The sequence below is a fragment of the Podarcis cretensis genome (genome assembly GCF_951804945.1).
Source record: "Podarcis cretensis genome assembly, chromosome: 7".
Taxonomy (NCBI): Eukaryota; Metazoa; Chordata; class Lepidosauria; order Squamata; family Lacertidae; genus Podarcis; species Podarcis cretensis.
Window position 1 is genome coordinate 25,926,075 of NC_137176.1, and position 19,992 is coordinate 25,946,066.

At 41.4% G+C, this 19,992-nt stretch overlaps 1 protein-coding gene across 2 annotated transcripts in view; it reads left to right on the forward strand.

The window, feature by feature from the left end:
* Nucleotides 1-19,992, forward strand: part of GMDS (GDP-mannose 4,6-dehydratase) — a 297,379-nt gene that overhangs the window by 98,348 nt on the left and 179,039 nt on the right. The window contains exons 8-9 of one of the 2 annotated variants that reach the window (XM_079985072.1): nucleotides 13,938-14,039; nucleotides 14,989-15,088. The exons of the other annotated variant lie outside the window; for it this stretch is intronic. Of the exons in view, the coding sequence (XP_079841198.1) occupies nucleotides 13,938-14,039; nucleotides 14,989-15,036 (150 nt within the window). The 3' untranslated portion in view covers nucleotides 15,037-15,088. Of the gene's footprint in view, nucleotides 1-13,937; nucleotides 14,040-14,988; nucleotides 15,089-19,992 lie in introns of those variants that run through there. 2 annotated transcript variants of the gene reach the window in all.

Sequence of the window (19,992 nt, forward strand, 5' to 3'; positions counted from 1 at the left end):
TAGAGTGGTACCTCAGGTTACATACACTTCAGGTTACATACTCCGCTAACCCAGATATAGTGCTTCAAGTTAAGAACTTTGCTTCAGGTTGAGAACAGAAATCGTGCTCTGGCGGCGTGGCAGCAGCAGGAGGCCCCATTAGCTAAAGTGGTGCTTCAGGTTAAGAACAGCTTCAGGTTAAGTACGGACCTCTGGAACAAATTAAGTACTTAACCCGAGGTACCACTGTACATCAGAATCCGCATTATTCAAGGGCTCCTGGACTTGTGAAGTGACTTTTGGTGGTTGTAACAGCTACAATGAGGAGGAAGGGTTGGGAAATCCCTGTTATGGGACTGGAGTTCTGATCACGTTAATCTGGAAACGAGTCAATATTGTTGCCTGTAAAGTGTTATTTCCTTCAATCCCGTTTTTCTTTGTTTTATTTTGAAACGGACAAAAGAGAGCTGTTTAAATTCGTAAGTGGGCTTCCTAATCACATCCATGAATTTTACTCCTGCGTGTGATGTCATAGAAGCTGCTATTGTGTTTTCTCTACCCCAGACTGTATCTGCATGATCAGGGCCTGACAGTCTCAGTGATATCGTACAGCTGTTAGGCAAAGGGTCAAAGTACCATGCAGGAAGGACAGTCTAAAGGGCAGTTGATTGGCCACATCAGAATCGGGGGATCTGTCTGATGGTGCAGGGACAGGGCAGACAGGAAAGGAAATGGTCTGGTTTGATACTAATGCAGGAAGGTAGAGATCCAATCAGGTGAGGCACTGCAGGCAGAAAAGAAGCTTCCCGGTTTTAAGTGCCAGCAACATTTTAGCAAACAAAAATCCCAATGCAATATTTGAGTCATGGCCCCTGCCGCCACCAGCACATCTTTCATAGCGGAATGCAGTTCCGTGATTCATAGTCATATATGCGACTTCTGGCTCTTTGCCACCTGAGAAAAAAGGAAAGGTTCTTTCTCGTGAGGCAAGGAAAAAGATTTGCAGGGCAAGGGTTCAGGCTTTTTTTCATCAGAACATAAAGGAAAAATTATGCACTGCTTATAGGAGCCACTCTCTTGTATGTGGGATAAGTGTGAGTGATTGGCAATAAGAGAGGAAAAGAAGAAGAATGTAGGCCATAGTTATTTCAGACATGAATAGGTTCTGTATTTGAAAGTACATAATTGAGGCAAGAAAGTGGTTTTAATGATAATGTGCAGGAGCTCCGTCTAACGTAAATCATATGGTATTCATTTACAAAGCACCACAGTTGTGTCTACAAGTAAGTGTTGTTAATAGCCTCCTTTTCTTGAGGAAAATTATGCTCATCTGTTTCATAGCTACTGTACCATGTTGCTTTTCTGCAGTTATTCTCCCAGATGTGAATAATGGAATTTAAAACAAAACCAAGCCTATCTCTGTTTATGCAGATCTATCTCAGTGTTTCTGCATCTTTAGAAAAGATTGTTGCATTTGTTGAGTTACAAAGCAAAAAAAAAAAACCATGTAAATGCTTTCTTCAGCAGAGCCATCTGGTTTTGTTTCCTGTGCATCAATAACTGTATGTGTGTTATTATCAAGGCTATTCCCATGGTTTTCCAAGTGGTCTTCTAACACTGGTGGTCTCAGAACTCTGTTGGAATGATTGAAAAGTAAGAGGAAGGATTTCTTTCATGTATAAGGTTTCCCAATTGAGAAAATAATTATTATTGTCATAGTTTGGAGACTAACCTTTTATTTCATTCTTAATAATAATGCATTATCTTTAAAATGTGTCAAATAAAAAGCAGCTTATTTCTTCTCCTGTCCAAAGCAGAGTTTTCTAGAACAATATTATATAGTGTACCAAATTTATTGTTAAAGTTATGATTGAAAACCCTGCGTGTGTTTTGTTGCTTTTTCTTTTAAATTCAGTGAACCTGTGAAACAGCAGGTGATTTAAAACTAAATCAGAGTTTTGAGATGATGCTGTTCTTGCCATCTTCCCCCCCCCACCCCTTAAAACCCTGTGGTGGCCCAGCCTATTGTATCTGTTTAAATAGGGCTAGTTGTCTGAGACAGTTGCAGCAGAAACAACAACAAAATCATGAAACTGAAATGAGCTCCTGTCTACAATAGCTTATGGCGTAATCAAGTTCATTAGTTTTAAGGTGCAATTTGTTAGTAGTCAATGAAATGATGTACAATGTCTCCTCCCCTTAAAACCTAGTGACCTGATCCAGCTAAAGAGAGTCAAGTGTCAGCAACTGTCCATCAGTATATTACAAGACGGCACTGGAATAATGTTCATCTTCTGTGCATCCAAATGTGCAACTTACCGCTTTTCCAGTTGTGGACATCTTCTATCAACACTTCCTTCCTTTCAGTAGGATGCTCATTTGAATGTTCATCTTCATCCATATTGTGGTAGAAATAGTTTGCATAGTTACACTCTTAGGCGTGCATCTGAGCACACATTCTTAATTGTCCCAAAAGACTCGGTGAGTTTCATAGAGGGAACACATCCCTTAATAGGATGCTTATATTTTAGACGTTATTACAAAGAGGATCTATCAACAAAATGACCGTTCTCCACAGTTGTATATTAAACAACTGTGATTCTTCTTCCGTGTCAGAACATTCCCCAAATCTGCAGGGTACACTTAATATGCCACTTCTAGTTTAGAACAAATGCTTCAATTTTCAGCTATAGGTGTTCTGGGATGTGGCTTGACCTAACAAATAATGTTAATGATCCACAGATAGAGCAGCTGAACTTTCCAACTGGTCTTCTTTGGCAGGCTTTAAATTTATCTCAGGGGACTGGCAGCTCTGGTTACCAGGATAAGTATGCGGTGAGATTTTATGGCTGTCAGACAATATTACCGCATGGTTGTTCTTACTACTTCAGTGTTTTTCTCCCCTCTCTCATCCCTCTCATCTCTCATATATTGTAGAAGATGAACATCATACACAAAACATGTGTTACATTAAAAAAAAATCTACCTGCTGAAATATTTCACTTAATACAATTCACATTTTCCCATGATTTGCCTCTGTCCAGCTTGACCTGCTTTGAGACTTTCTTCTTCTTTTTCTTCTTTTCACAAAAGCAGTCTACAAGCATGATAAATAAATAACTGTTAATGCCTTCCAAAGTCTTTTGAAGTTGATGTTGTATTGCATGCACTTTTGAATTTTGTATGAAAAGTTTTCATCTTAGATAATATGGGTGATAGGGAGGACATGCATTCACTGGGTGCTTGCATTCTCCCACTGGTGACAGAGTAGTGACAGTAAACTCCTTGCTCTCTCCTGCCCCAGAGACAAGGATTAATCACAAGGGCAGCCACAACAGTGTGTGTATTGCTTTACACGAGTTGGGACAGAACGCTTGGGAGCAAAACTCAGCTCTCACAACTGCCTTCGTCTTCTGACTCCATGTGCATCCATATATACCACTGAGGAGTAGGAAATAATAACTTAATACCCAGTTGAAAGTACAGATATATCCAGGTAAGGTTTTCCCCTCACTGAAAGCACATTAAATAGTGGGAACAAATTCAGCAGTTCCCCTTTCTTGCTAAAGTGTGTGCATGTATGCACAGAAACCTTATTTCCCATAAATTATGAAGGGGGTGGCGTATTGGAAGGTCCTGATTACCGCCCTCCCCAAAGAAAATTATAGAGCAGGGAACGGTTTAGAAAAGGACAGCCACAGTGATGAAGCAGACCCCCTTGTGAGGAAAGGGAGGTTAAAACTTTGGGGGCTTTTAAGTTTAAAAAAGGGGGCAAGTAAGGTGTGAAATGATAGAGGTGTATACAATTACACACGGTTTGCAGAAAGTAGCTAGAAATAAGTATTTCTCACAATACATCTAGTGAAGCTGGAAGTTGTAAGATTCAGGACAAACAAAAGCACATACCTTTGCAGGCAGCACACAAACTCTGGAATTCAGTAGCACATGATGTAAGAAAGGCCACTAACTTAGATGGCTTTGAAAGAGCATTGGAGAGATTCGTGGAGGATGAGGCTCTCTTTGGCTACCTGCCATAATGGCTGTGTTCTGCTTCCACTGTTGGAGGTGATGGGCTTCTGAAGGCCAGTCACTGGAGAAGATGAGTGGGAGAGTGCGGTTGTGCTCATGTCTTTTTTGTGGGTTTCCCATGGTCATTTGGTTGGCCACTGTGAGAACAGGATCCTGGACTGGGTTAGGGCTCTTTGCATGTTCTTACGTGGTTTACTGTTGGTTAGTAGATTGTTTCAGATTATCAGTGATGACTGTCACAATTAAACATATACTTGAAAGCAGTAGTTTAGTTGTGTGTGTGGTTTTTTTTTAAAAAAGGACAAAAACCTTAAAAAAGCCCCCGTTTAAGCTTTTGTTGCACTGTTCTTTTTACACAGAATAATTGTCACTTTGCTTATTTGCTTAATCATCAAAAGGTAATTTGATTGGGATGTAGGAAGACCTGATATAAAAGGACAGCCATCTACTCTGGATTGGCGGATAATGGAACATCCTCTCTAATGAAAGTAACTCATTGGGGATAGCAGCAGCTCCGCTTCTCTGTATTTTGCTGAATACAGATGATCGCAACGATTAACTCAAATGAGTGGCTGGGGATTTATTGTTTTCTCAGAGATAAGACATGGACTTCCTTCATTGGCACTTCTGGCAAACAGCTTGAACTTTACCGAAGGCATTGTTTCAATATCGTTATCTTGGATTCTTTTACTAATTCGTGTTCTGAGTTTCTCTTCGCAAGCCGCGTTGCCCTTTTATTGCAATTGTCTGAGCCGTTTGTCATTTGGGCCGCAGGAGTTCGGAGGTCCTCCCTTTGCACCATGTGATCTGCATCCAACAGTGCCTTTTCTGTTCAGCACTTGCCCTTCTCCCCAAAGCTGAAATAAATCAAAGTTGGTTGAGACTCAGTCGCAATAAATCAAGACCTGTCCAAAACTGGAGCCTGCCCAGTCAAAATGTCATAGCTTGGCTTTCACTGAGGATTAATTAAAGGGCTGATATAAAGCCCAGATGTGCTCCAGGAGAGTAGCAAAATGCTTTGTGGTAGCCATACCAAAAAGCAAAGCTTCCCATGGATCTGCCCACCCAAGTATATGAGAGGAGGACAAGACTGGGAGGGAGGGAAGGTGGGAGAAAACAGAATCAAGTATGTTCTCAGATTTTTACAGTATCTAGCTGGGTGGAAAACAAGACAAGCTCTATGTTTCAGCTCTACTGGAAAAACGTGTGTGTGTGTATGAGAGAGAGAAACAGAAACAGAAATGGCAGCAGAAGCAAACATGATTGTTAGGAATTACATTAATCAAAGGGAGGAGAAAGCTGACATAATGAATAAACTTCTGCACTTTCATGGTTGGAAAAAAAACCCTTTGCCTTAGTAATGTGTGCTTAGTGCCTGTTTTGCATTAAATTTCTAAACATAATTGGGATTACAATAATTCAGTTGAAGATTTCTCAGACTGATACAATAGGCTGGTGAAACGTATTTGTTTATATATATAGTTTTTGAGTGCAAGCATCCCAAATAATGTTGATTTTAAATTCTAAATAAATAGTGCTGTAACACCAAGCAGCTTGACTACTGTATAACCAACATTTGTAGTTAGTGGGTTTATTAAGCACATTAACAAAACCAGCATTTAACTGTAATTTATAAGAAATTTTTAAATGTAATTTGCCCTACTTATAATCTGATATAACATGTTAGACTACAATTCTGACTCTTGAGTATCTGTTTTAAGACAATGTTCTGTTCTAGGTTTCTAGACTTCTAAAAATTTACAGGAAATATTATAAAGGTGTGTGATAAAAGAAGTTAATCAAAACAGAATGTTTTGGAGTAATTTTGTGGTAGGGAGCACTTGCCCTAAATTCTCTGTGGAGTAATAGCGAAATATGGCATCCCAAACGTTCCCAGGTGCTGATAAGTTTGTTAACATGATCAAGCATATGGGTGAATTGAGAGTTTTCATCTGACATTCAGGGTTGATGTATGGCTAGCCTTTCTAGCCTTTCTAAATGGTTTGTTTTAAGGACAGAATATCATAGATGCCTTATTATTTCTGTCCCTCCTTGCAACAGTACACTTTAAATGGAGATGGTCTTAAAACATTTGTGCAGGGGTAGCAGAATGGCTCTTTGGAGGCATTGACTCTGGCCCATTGATCAAATCAGGATGCAACATGGCAGATAAGACCACCAACGTTTATTGGGATTAGAAGCAAGTATATTCACCCCTGGGTGGGACGCAGGTGGCGCTGTGGGTTAAAGCCTCAGCGCCTAGGACTTGCCGATCGAAAGGTCGGCGGTTCGAATCCCTGCGGCGGGGTGCGCTCCTGCTGCTCGGTCCCAGCGCCTGCCAACCTAGCAGTTCGAAAGCACCTCCGGGTGCAAGTAGATAAATAGGGACCGCTTACCAGCGGGAAGGTAAACGGCGTTTCCGTGTGCGGCTCTGGCTCGCCAGATGCAGCTTTGTCACGCTGGCCACGTGACCCGGAAGTGTCTCCGGACAGCGCTGGCCCCTGGCCTCTTAAGTGAGATGGGCGCACAACCCCAGAGTCTGTCAAGACTGGCCCGTACGGGCAGGGGTACCTTTACCTTTACCTTTATATTCACCCCTTATCCCCTTCCACAAACAACCTCCCCCCCCAAACACCACAACAAGGACTGAACATGCTCAGTGGGCATGGAATGCTGACTGGCTGATAGGGGAGGATGAATGGAATAGAATGGAGTGGTTGGAACCCTTATCGGAAATCCATGCAGCAATGTTTTGTTATAGGGTCTCAAACTTGTGTATCATTGCAACTAACATTTGTCACTTTCAGATATCTGGCGTTTTGCACTTATGGAAGAAAATCCTATATTTTATGGATGGTACAGCACCAGACGTTGGATAATTCTGTGTTCTGTAACTTAGCAAGAATGATTAACTCCAATATAGAACAAATATTTTGTTATGTTGTTATGGCACTGTCATTTGCTTTTTACTGACATACCATTTTCAGTTTGCCCCTAACAGAATTCGGTTTAAGCACCATGTAACTCTAGAAATCTCATAACGATTTTCAGTTAATTGTTGCATAGTTTAGTTTGTAAGTTTAGGAAAGCTCCTTGCTGATACGTATTAAATATGTAAACCAGCTCTAACTGAAAAAGTTTTTTCGGGCAATTTGTTCTGAAAGTGAATTAAGCTCTGCATGTGCACGGGAAGGAAAAATATGTGAAACATTTGAAAAGTTAAAACTGGACAACTAGCCACTGTACATACTCAAAAGACTTTTTTTATTGGTAATATTTTCCTTTTCTCCTGGGTGGTCTGCAGCATCTCTGGTTCTTTTTAAAGTACTTCCTCTTCCCCACTCCCCTTTTCTATTTGTCCTCTCTCCTCTGTTGGAGGTCCTCCCTTCCCAGACACCATCCTTCCTGATCAAGACAACTAGCTATGATCCCCTTGGGCACCAGGCAGAAATGCTCAAGTTTCTAATCTAGAAGCATTTTATTAAGATTTCGGACGGACAAAACAAAAGACAAATGATCTAGGCAGTTTTGATGAGGACTAAAGTATGGGAAACAGCATTATTTCTCTAAACTGTGATCAGATGAAGGCCATGTGGACTCTGTCTCCATGTGTGGACGAGATTCCTGTCCACTTCTACTGGCTGAACATTTGCTTCTTGAAAGGGAAAAGGTAGATATTGGCTATTTATTTATATTTTGATTTTTCTTCATAGAACTGGAAACTTAAACTAGTACGTTCAGCAGAGGCAGAAGGCAGGTTTTGTCTCCACCTCAGTAGTTCATCCAATTATGGCCTCTTTACTTTCTTCCATAATCATTGACCCCCCCCCCCAACTGCTGTGGGAGGACGTCGTTTCAGCCTAATCTTAGGGAATGCAGGTGGTGCTGTGGTCTAAACCACTGAGTTTCTTGGGCTTGCTGATTGGAAGGTCAGCGGTTCGAATCTCCACAACGGGGTGAGCTCCCGTTGCTCTGTCCCAGCTCCTGCCGACCTAGCAGTTCGAAAGCATGCCAGTGCAAGTAGATAAATAGGTACTGCTGCGGCGGGAAGGTAAATGGCGTTTCCGTGCGCTCTGGCACTCGGCATGGTCCTCCGTGTGCCAGTAGCGGTTTAGTCATGCTGGCCACATGACCCAGAAAGCTGTCTGTGGACAAACACCGGCACCCTCGGCCTGAAAGTGAGATGAGCGCCGCAACCCCATAGTCGCTTTTGGCTGGACTTAACCATCCAGGGGTCTTTTACCTTTACCTTTTATCTTACTTTCTTCCATAATCATTGACTCCCACAAACTGCTGTGGGAGGAAGTCATTTCAGCCTAGCCTTATTGCACAAACCTGATTCATATTTTATCAGAATTGCATGCAACTGTGGTGCTGTTTGATTGAGTAATAATAATATGATCCTCAGGGTCCCCTCCAACTCTACATGATTCTATTACTCTATGATCTCCTGTCGTACATCCAGAAAAAAACCTAGCCTTTTCTCTGGCTCTCTTGGTGGATCTGGACCAACTTCTTTTTAAATATTTATTTATAAATTTCATTATTACCCTTTCCAAAATTACATTCACATTCAAATATACATTCCCACTGTTAATAACTTTCTTTTAATAAAAACATTCAGCGACTTCCCTTCTTCCCCTTCCCTGGTTCATTTAATTTTCCCACCATTCCTGCATATTTAGATCACTTTCTCCCCTTATTCTTCCTTATTATACTGCTGCTAGCGTTTTCGCTTGTGCATCTGGACCATTTTCAAGGCTCCATGGTTCTGTTAATAGAGTTAGTGCCTTGGGTGAGATTTCATGCCAGGCTACTCCCGTGGCTTCTACTTCCTTTCCCTGGAGAGCCTCTCTGTTGTCTCCTCTAGTAACCCATAGATTTCCTTAGGGCCATCATGGCCCATCCCTCTGAGCATATACACTTCACCCCTTTTTAGGAAATTGACATGGAAAGTGGTTTTCCTCAGGGCAATTATTTCAGCTAGGAGAATGAGAGGATTGGAGCTCTGTCAGCAAGGAAGGAACACCCATGACAGGGTGGTTTTAAGACCTGGCCCAAGTGTCCAGCATAAGTTAAATTGAACTTTCCCTTAGGGCACAGGAGTATGTGTTAAAATGTTACTTTCAAAATTAACCTATTATGGCAAATAACACTTTGCTGTCTTTCAAACTGTGATAAATGTAGGTGTTTTTATTTCAATAAACAAGATCTTGGAAGAAATGATAATAGGAATGCTTATTTTTTTTCTTTAAGAATCTGCTGATTAAATATATTCACCAGCATGTTCTCTGTTATTGGGTTAACACATATTTCTTTGTGCTACTACTTGAGATGGGCTGAGTTCATTTCAGAGAAACAAAAGTTCTTCAAACTGGCGTTAAATTTCTTACCAGAAGCCACCCTTCCTAGTTTTCACCTTTTGGGCAGGGCAGGGCATGGCACTGAGCTTAACATGTTCCGGTAGCCCAAAGATTTCTTCTTTGTTAAAAGGTTCATAGCAGGTCAGGCATTTTTCTGTATTTTTTTTTTAAACTTAACTGAGTTAAGTTAATTTCTCTTCGTTAATTCCTCCACTTACACCCCCTTCAAAATAAACGGTTCTTCAAACGAATCCAATTTAGCTTCAATATACCTTATTTACACTGTCTTTTATTGCAAGCTGCTGTTCATCTAGCTGTAAGATTTCCCAGCTGCCTCAAGTTTCTCATTTGAGCACTGGAAATGATTTCAGCATGGTAGAGCCTCTTTGCTGCCTAGTTTTGGAAATGGGCTCCAATTTGCCAAAATGCCCCAAGTTTTAATTTTTTTTGCCATGGGAGAGCGGTGGAAGGATTCTTTATTTTACCCATTGTTGGAGAGGGTTGTTTTATATTCTTCCCATCCATAACTCTGGATGGCCAGCAGCACAATTACCAGAAATTGCAGATCAGTACTTAGCTTTGTACTTTTGCCACCCTCTGAGGGACTAGTCATCTTGCCCTGAGCTTAAGTGCACTGTTGATATAAACAAGGAATGTTGTGTGAAACTCCGTATAGGCAGCTGGAGGAGAACTGGCAAGGAAGATCAGAGGCCCCCAAAAAGCCTGGTTTAGTCTGGGAGCAACAGCAAAAAGGCAAAATGCACCTGGATGGTGAATATGCATATCTAATCAAATAGGTCTAGGCCTCAAATGTCCATATATATACACACACACTTGGCCGCAGGTAACAAATAATAATACTCCTGTGTCTCAGACATCTGTACGTTTGAGGGGTGGGGGCTCCATTTAGGATCTAGCAGTTTCAGCCAAGGCTATATTTTATACTGTTTGGGAATCTGCTCTTGAGGAGAAGCATAGTTTTAATTGAGTGACAGTGTAGAGAGCTGCACTAGAGTCAGCTAGATAAATGCAACCCCATTTACTGATAAGTAATAATAAACCTGTTAGGATGGGGTCAGAGCTGACAAACAATACCTAGAGCAGGGGTCAGCAAGCTTTTTCAGCCGTGGGCCGCTCCACCGTCCCTCAGACCATGTGGTGATTGTTTTGAAAATAAAAATGAACAAATTCCTATGCCCCACAAATAACCCAGAGATGCATTTTAAATAAAAGCACACATTCTACTCATGTAAAAACACCAGGCAGGCCCCACAAATAACCCAGAGATGCATTTTAAATAAAAGCACACATTCTACTCATGTAAAAACACCAGGCAGGCCCCACAAATAACCCAGAGATGCATTTTAAATAAAAGCACACATTCTACTCATGTAAAAACACCAGGCAGGCCCCACAAATAACCCAGAGATGCATTTTAAATAAAAGCACACATTCTACTCATGTAAAAACACACTGATTCCCGGACCGTCCACAGGCTGGATTGAGAAGGCAATTGGGCCGCATCCAGCCCCCGGGCCTTAGGTTGCCTACCCCTGACCTAGAGGGTCACAAGTGCCTCAACCTGTGTACAGCTCACATTCCCCCACATTTTCAGGTTTTAGGACACTATTGCTTTCTGTGGTGAAAGTTAACATTTGGAGAATCCCGCTGCCTCCGTTCCATCTCAGCAGCTCTGTGATCATATCTTAAGAGACCTGTTTTTCTCCTCTCTGCTCTAAAGCTACACATGCCACCTGTCTTCTGAAAGGCTTTGAAAACACTCAGCCAGTCCCTCTTATTCCAGTTACTCTGTGTTTGGGGACCAGAGGGTACAAATTGCAGGCATGTGATGCATATGGCGTAGTATAATAGAGGTATAAAATTAAGACCACGAGTCTGACCACAGATTATGTGCAAGCAAGTACCATTGATTTTTAGGGGAATGTACCTGTTCAGAACCTTAAATATATGGTGTCAGTTATAGGGCAGTTTGGCTGAACTGACTAGGCGAGCCAAATTAGACCTGCCAGGCCTAATCAGAGCAACAGTCTGAAGCTTCCACACCACTGCTTTAAAGCATGTACAATTGAAAGTCACTTCTTTGATTCTCATATGAACCTGCCCAGACTCTGAGGTCTTAAAGGGAGGTCCTTCTTTTGATTCCACTTCCCTCAGAGGCAGGCTTGTTGGGGACGCAGCAGAGGGCCTTCTTGGTGGCTGCTCCCAGACTTTGAAACTTCTTCCCAAGAGAAGCTAGATGGGTTCCCTCCTTGTTTTCCTTACTCTGGCAGGTGAAGACTTTCTTATTCTAACAGGCTTTTTGGAGCTGACTGTTTGTAACCAAAGGGCTGGTACTATGATGTTTTTATAGTACTTATTTATATTTTAATATACCTTTCATATATACCGTATTTTTCGCTCCATAAGACACAATTTTTTCCTCCTAAAAGGTAAGGGGAAATGTCTGTGCGTCTTATGGAGCGAATGCATGGTCCCTGGAGCTGAATTGCACTGGGCGAAAAGCAGATCATGCTCTTTTTTTTAGAAAGAGGGAATGGGGTGTTGAAAGGAATCCACTGAGCAGCTGGTCAGCAAGCGATCGGGAGGGAGATAAGGCTGCAGCTAAAGGAGGCTGCCGGGGGAGGGGGAAGGTAAAGACAGCGAACTTGCAAGGAGAGGAGACAGGAATACTAAAACAAGCAATGAGGAGAGAAATTAGAAGAAAAGGAGGAGCAAAAAACTGCTCCAGCTAAGGAAAAGATACTAAGGTAAAGAAGAGGGAAGGGGGTGTTGAAACGAAGCCGTTGAGCAGCTGATCAGCAAGCGATCAGGAGGGAGATAAGAGATGCTAGCGATAAAGGAGGCTGCCTGGTAGGGGGGAGGTAAAAGCACATGGATCCTCAGGATTTTTGCATTGGGTCACCCCAAATTCACCATCAATTGACATAGCATGTCCATGGCTACAGCCTGCACCAAAAAAATCACCCACCCACTGTTTCATGGGTCCGCAGTGCCGCAAAAACGTAGTTAGAAAGCACGGATCCACATAGATTCTCAGGATTTTTGCATTGGGCTACCCCAAACTTACTGTCAAACCACATATCATGTCTTTGGCCACAGCATGAACCACAAAAATCATACATCCACTGTTTTGTTCAGAATATTTTTTTTTCTTGCTTTCCTCCTCTAAAAACTAGGTGCGTCTTATGGTCAGGTATGTCTTATGGAGTGAAAATTTTTATCTCTCTCTCTCTCTCTCTCTATATATATATATATATACACACACACAGTGGTACCTCTGGATGTGAACGGGATCCGTTCCAGAGTCCCGTTCGCATCCTGAAGCGAATGCAACCCGCTTCCGCGCATGCACGTGACATCATTCTGAGCGTCTACGCATGTGCGAGCGACAAAACCCGGAAGTAACGCATTCCGTTTTACTTCCGGGTCGCCGCAGAGCGTAACCTGAAAATGCTCAACCTGAAGCATATTTAACCCGAGGTATGACTGTATAAGGGACGCGAGTGGCGTTGTGGGTTAAACCACAGAGCCTAGGACTTGCTGATCAGAAGGTCGGTGGTGTTTCATCTGTAAGCCACCTTAAGTTCCTGTTAGGGAAAAACTTGGGGAAAAGTTGGGATATAAATAAATATAATCATTTTTACTACTGTGCCCTCCCTTGCACAAATGATTTTCAAATGTTTATCATTCATGTATTCCAATATCTTCCCTACACAAGCAATACTTTCATGATTTCTTAAAATCATATGCTGCATCATAAACTAAATAGTCTGAATAAAAACAGACATAATTTCATTAAAATGTTTTTTTTAATCATCTAAGAGGTCATACAAATAATTCTATTTGTAGATCAGATAATTATTGTTTTTAAAATGTATTTCCTGCATATTTTAAAACAAGATGGCTTACAACAATACAATTAGGTAGACCCAAGTAGCAAAGACAAGGGTAATTGTTAGGAATGTGATCATGTGATCATGTGTTGTAGTTTTCTTGTAAGAACTTGTTGCAGAAAGTGGGATGTAATACAGATAGCCCTCCATTAAAAATACATCTTTTTAGGCTGCCACAATTAAGTTTACATCGTCTGCTGTGGCATTTAAGTCTAATCTCTGAGTACAGTAACCAGACAGTGTGACCTTTTGCATGAGAACTGCATTGCATTCTTGTTCACATTGATATTAGTACTAAAAATAAATACTGGACAGGGTTTCAGTTCCATTATGTTCTTGATTAAAATGGTCTGTGATTAATTAAACTGAGGTGAGTAAAGCGGCAGGAGACTGTTCAGTGAGATCCTAGAAGGTCCAGATACACTTTTCTTTTGCAGAGCATCTGGTCCTTGCACTTTTCTGTTTCTTACCATTGTTAGTTAGAATTTGCAGTTTTATATAATAGTTAAAATTAGATATATTCATTAAATAACATGGTTTCCTTAAACGTTCATTAGGAATCCTTGCCACCTTAATACTATATGAGTCAGTTATTATTTATCCGCTTTCATATTATGTTCCAGATTCTTTGCTGTTAAATGTTTCCTTTCAGAATCATTTGAGTTCCTGTCTGCTCTACCCAAATATTTATACATATTTTTTGTTGAGCCAGAATATGAATGAAGATGCATTGAAAACAATACAAAACAAACAGGTAACATCACTTGAGTCTACAATGTGTTGTTTCTCAAAGGGCACTTCAGATTTATGCCTATTGGATTCAGATCTATCAAGTGATGTGTAGGCTTATTGGCATGAATATTAGCAGGTAGGCAATGGATAAGTAACAGATCCTTGTTGCTCCTATAGCTACAGCTTTGAGTAACCTACTGGCAACTACAGTTTTAAATTTAAGCATATGTACTTCATATGTGTCTGTGTATATATACCGTATTTTTCCGTGTATAAGACGCCCCCATGTATATTTTTGGGGACTCCAAATTAAGAAAAGACTCCTCAGCACTACCCATGTATAAGACGAGCCCCAATTTTAAACCTATTTTTTTGGTTAAAAAAACCGTAGTCTTATACATGGGAAAATATGGTACATACCTTGGGGAAAAGGACATGGCTTGAGTCAGGAACCAGAACACTCGACTTTAAACTTTTATTTCCAAATCAACTTTCCAGATTTGTTTGAAAATGGTCATTGTTCTGTCAATAAGTGATAGATTTTGTTTCCTACAGCTTAAATAAACTCTCAAAAGCAACCCTAAAAAAACCCCCAACCCACTTTATTCAGGTTTTGCAGAATGTGATGTAATAAGTCAGTAGCTCATTGCTTAAAGCCAATTGTCATATTTGCATCTCCACAACCACTTTTGTTCGTAGTTGAAATGGAGGATTCTAGCAACAGGCTGTAAAAGTAAGACCTGGGGACTGAGACGATTGTTTCCCACCCATGATGTAGAATATTAAGTTATTATATGTCCAAACACAGGTCATTCTTTATATCTGTCTATCTATCCACATACAGAGAGAGTTCATTCTGGATTGCTTTTTAAAAAAAATTTAAAAAATCTCCCACGTTAGATTCACTTACGCATGCAGATGTTCTTGTTTAAAACATTTTACTCATGCTTTCCCGCCATCTTTCCCACTAGAAGGCTCCCTGTGCCATGCTGGTTGCTGATTCATTTGTTACATCTTGAATGATGTCTCTTGCCTCATCCCTGCTGTGTCCGAGATGAAAGCAGATGCTGTTCATTATACAACGAAATCTGAATCCTTAGATTTCAGTTTCACCTGGCAGGATTTATGTCAGTGGGCTGCGATAATTGTTCCTGCCACACAACTGTAAAAAGCAATACGGAGCCTTTTTGCATGTGGTTTTTCAAAATCCACAGTATTGTTTCTGTAACCCATTTTGTTAAGACCAGGCAATTTCAAACCTTCAGTGTTCCAGCTAAATTATATCTTGTTCATTTATCTGGCATTGTGCAGTTTTTGTATTATGTAAGACTTTGCATGCAAGCCTATTCTTTGGCAATATTTTAGACTGTTTTCATGAGTTACGGATAAAAATACATTCCGGGAATCAAAAATTGTGCATTAAATTTATTAGGAAGCTCCATCTGGGCCTGTGTCTAGATAGGATCCTGATCTTCCCATTCCTCCTTTATCCTATGAGCAGTGCTTTTTTCTGGGGATACACAGGGGTACGCATACCCCTAAACATTTTGTGAATCTAGATTTGGCCTCATTCAGGGGCAGTATTTCAATATGAGTAAGAAAATGAGAGGACGCGGGTGGCACTGTGGGTTAAACCAAAGAGCCTAGGGCTTGCTGATCAGAAGATTGGCGGTTCGAATCCCCGCGACGGGGTGAGCTCCCGTTGTTTGGTCCCTGTTCCTGCCCACCTAGCAGTTCGAAAGCACGTCAAATTGCAAGTAGCTAAATAGGTACCGCTCTGGCAGGAAGGTAAACGGCGTTTCCGTGCGCTCCTCTGGTTCGCCAGAAGCGCTTAGTCATGCTGGCCACATGACCCAGAAGCTGTACGCTGGCTCCCTCGGCCAATAAAGTGAGATGAGCACCGCAACCCCAGAGTCGGCCATGACTGGACCTAATGGTCAGGGATCCCTTTACCTTTAAGAGGAACAGCCTCCAAAACCAATCTATATTTTTTCTGCCCTTCCAAAAAACACATCCCAAATCTCAGCCAATGGTTGATGGCTCATTTAGGGTTGTTTCCCCCCCTTGTTTAACTCATCCCCCCCCCAAAAAAAGCAAGCTTATTTTTAACTGTGGCCAAATTGTTGTTTCAATTTTCTGATAAACATATCATGATTGCAGAGGAAAACAATTCCCATGCCTGGATTTGCATTAAATGGGCAGCTGCTGTACTAAAATTAGCACAGGAATCTTCATCGACATATACGTTTCCATAGGTGAGAAGTGACTCCTTCTCAGACTGTGTTCAAACTATTGCTTCTTTTTTAAAGAACTACCATTGTTTGTATTATTCGTCTTCAGTTTTGGGGTGTTTTGTCAGCTTGTGGTCCCTAAAGCAGGTGAAACTAGCTGCCAGTTACACAATCGGCTACAATACACAGGTATATTTTTTACAGTGGTGCCTCGCAAGACGAAAAGAATCCGTTCCGCGATTCTCTTCGTCTAGCGGTTTTTTTGTCTTGCAAAGCAACCCTCTTAGCGGATTAGCGCTATTAGCGGCTTAGCTGCTATTAGCGGCTTAGTGGCTAAGCGGCTAAGCGACTATTAGCGGCTTAGCGGCTTAGAAAAAGGGAGAAAAAAGCGAAAAAAATCGCAAGACTCGCAAGACGTTTTCGTCTTGCGAAGCAAGCCCATAGGGAAATTCGTCTTGCGAAGCGCCTCGAAAAACGGAAAACCCTTTCGTCTAGCGGGTTTTTCGTCTTGCGAGGCATTCGTCTTATATTTGCGTGGGAACCTACCCATGATAAATAACAGTTCTCTCTCCCTGCATGCCCAGAGCAATTTTACTTACTTAAAACAAAACCTACATGAGCTATATAAAAGAAAGCCCCCATGTGCACAGAAAAAGTTCTTTGAAACCAGCACCTTTTGAAAAAAAATTTTTTCAGAGAACAGTATATAATGTAAAAAAACAAACCAACTCAAGGTAATCAAACTGAATAATGATCAACTTACATTTTGTTCTTCGGAAGGGTGCTGGGAACATTCCTTCTAATGCTTGGCCAAAGTACTGCAGTTGAATTCTTATGAGGCTTCTGAATCTGGTGGTCATTGTTGAAGACAGTATATTGTACTGTATGGACAATTGGCTTGACCCAAAACAGCTGTTCTTTCTTTCATGGTGAGCTGCTTCTAATGGGAGCTAAAACCTTAACTATCTTCCCCCAGCCTGGCTTTTCCATAGATAATTTCCCTTCAGGCTATACATTTCTTCAACAGCTAGAATTACAACACAATTAACTCACCGATATACGATAGAAATGATAAAATATTTTACAGCGTAGATTTACTCGTGGTCACATGGCTCAATAGTGACATGATAAATCAGGTAATCTCTGTCTTAAAAGTTAAAAGTCTCAAGTAAGACTATTCTTCTTCAAAGTTTATTACAGAATTGGAGACACACATGTGCTATGACACAAACATAGCAATTAATGTAGTGTCAAAAAGCATTAGAACCAGTCTTCATATTCAGAATAATCATTTTCTATAAGTCGAGACTGCACGGTTACAAACTAATACTTTACACACATAAAAAACTAGGACATCGGAGAGAGAGAGAGAGAGAGGGCTGTGCTACAAAAATATATTTTTCTAATCACAGACGTTTATTTTAATACAACGAAGCACCCACCACCATAACTTGAAATGGTCCTGTTCAAATAGGGTCAATTGCAGGAGGTAAATCTTTTCAAGGTAGATGCTTCCCCCTCAGGCTTCCTGCATTCACCAATACAAGGTGAATATTTGTGAAATGTGAGCATCTAGCCATTTATTTGTCACATTTTAATAACTTTATGTGGAGTATAAAAAATACCTTTTTGCTGCATTTCTTCAGCTGTTGAGGGGGACACTGGGTAGATAGCTTGAACGGATAACTGGCAAAATGCAGTCATAGGTAAAGAATCAAAAGGAGAATGTGTTATAGTTTTTTGGTTCTTTCCATTTGATTGAATGTCCCAAGCTATTCATATTTGTGCTCTCCTGAGGCCAGAGGTTTAATATTAATTATTTTTATGGCTTTTTGAGTAAGTTTTCTGATACAGGTTCCACCTACAGTCTTCTCCCTCTCCCTCTCTTTCTCTCCATATTGACGTATCCAAGCAATAATTATCTCTATCTTTACAAGTACTTCCTCATCACTCTCTTGTTTCAACATTTCCCTGCATCTGCTTAATATCACCAGGCTGGTACTACTTGTCAGCAAGTGGCTCTTAATTTCTACACCTTTTATTTACCCTTTTTCTTGGAAGATGCTAGGGCTTCCATTGCTTCACTGTCCTTGTTTTGAAGATGTTTGGAAGCAACTCTAGCATGCTGTTACAGCAAGGGATTTGGTTTAGAAACAGTGAACCACCTACACAAAAAGAATATCAAGTAAGAAGCCAGGGCAGGGTTTCTATTCAAGATACAGGAGCGTAGCTGGCAGCCAGAATTGATCTTACTTGGTTGAAATGGGGCTGCGTTTTTTAGGAAGGTGTGCCATGGGCTCATGAGGGGCTCCTGTCTATCCATAAAATCACCCATCCCATAGATGGGAAAGGAGCTGGGGGGACAAGTTGAGAAAAACAATAGTAAGGGAGGGGTTGTTCAGCAGCCTCTCCCTTTACACTTGTTCTACACACCCAATTTCACCCTCCCACAGCTGCTTTTCATTTACAGCTATAATATGAAATACTGTAAAACTGCCCAACAATTGTGGCTTTGTGCAAACGTGCAAATCTGATCTCCCACCCACTACCCCCAGTTCTCTACTCACCAGGATGCTAGTTGGAGCTAGGGCATGAGAAGCAACCATGAAACTGTTACACCAAAGTTGGCTGAAGAGGAATCCCTTGATAATGGGATAAAAAGTCAGCTGAACCTACCGTCTCAATAATGGGTCCAATTCATAGCCAAGGGCAACAGGTCATAGAATTTCAGGTTTTTCCCATTTCCACCACTGTTTGAATGCATGTATTTGATTTTATATGCCTGTTGTCTTTGTCCATGGAGGTTTCTTGGCATGGATACTGGAGTGGCTTGCCGGTTCTTGCTCCAGGTGGATCACGTTTGGTCAAAACTGTCCACTATGACCTGTCCATCTTGGGTGGCCCTGCACGGCATAGCTCATAGCTTCTCTGAGTTATTCAAAAGGTCCATATAGTTAAAGCTGTGGTTTTCCCAGTAGTGATGTATGGAAGTGAGAGCTGGACCATAAAGAAGGCTGATCGCTGAAGAATTTATGCTTTTGAATTATGGTGCTGGAGGAGACTCTTGAGAGTCCCATGGACTGCAAGAAGATCAAACCTATCCATTCTTAAGGAAATCAGCCCTGAGTGCTCACTGGAAGGACAGATCGTGAAGCTGAGGCTCCAATACTTTGGCCACCTCATGAGAAGAGAAGACTCCCTGGAAAAGACCCTGATGTTGGGAAAGATTGAGGGCACAAGGAGAAGGGGACGACAGAGGACGAGATGGTTGGACAGTGTTCTCGAAGCTACAAACGTGAGTCTGACCAAACTGCGGGAGGCAGTAGAAGACAGGAGTGCCTGGCGTGCTCTGGTCCATGGGGTCACGAAGAGTCGGACACGACTAAATGACTAAACAACAACAACAACAATTTGGTTTTAATTCTTTTAGACGTAGACGGTTCCAGTCAAAGATGCTAATGTGTGATGCACAAGAGAACTTCGCGTCCCCCTTTTTGGGATGCTATGCTTCATCATCACCAGCAGCTTGTGTTGCAAACATGTAAACAGCTGTTGAAGAGGGGGGAAAGTTGTGTAACTGAATAGCCTGCCAAATGCATCTCTACCATGTGTGCTGTGTAATACTTGTCATCTCAAGTGACTCATTAAAAGGTTTCCCCCAATGGTGCTTTGAAGTGCTGTGACAGCTTGAGAGCATCTATAAATTGTCACAAACAGCCCTCATACTGCGTTAGCTAATTGCTT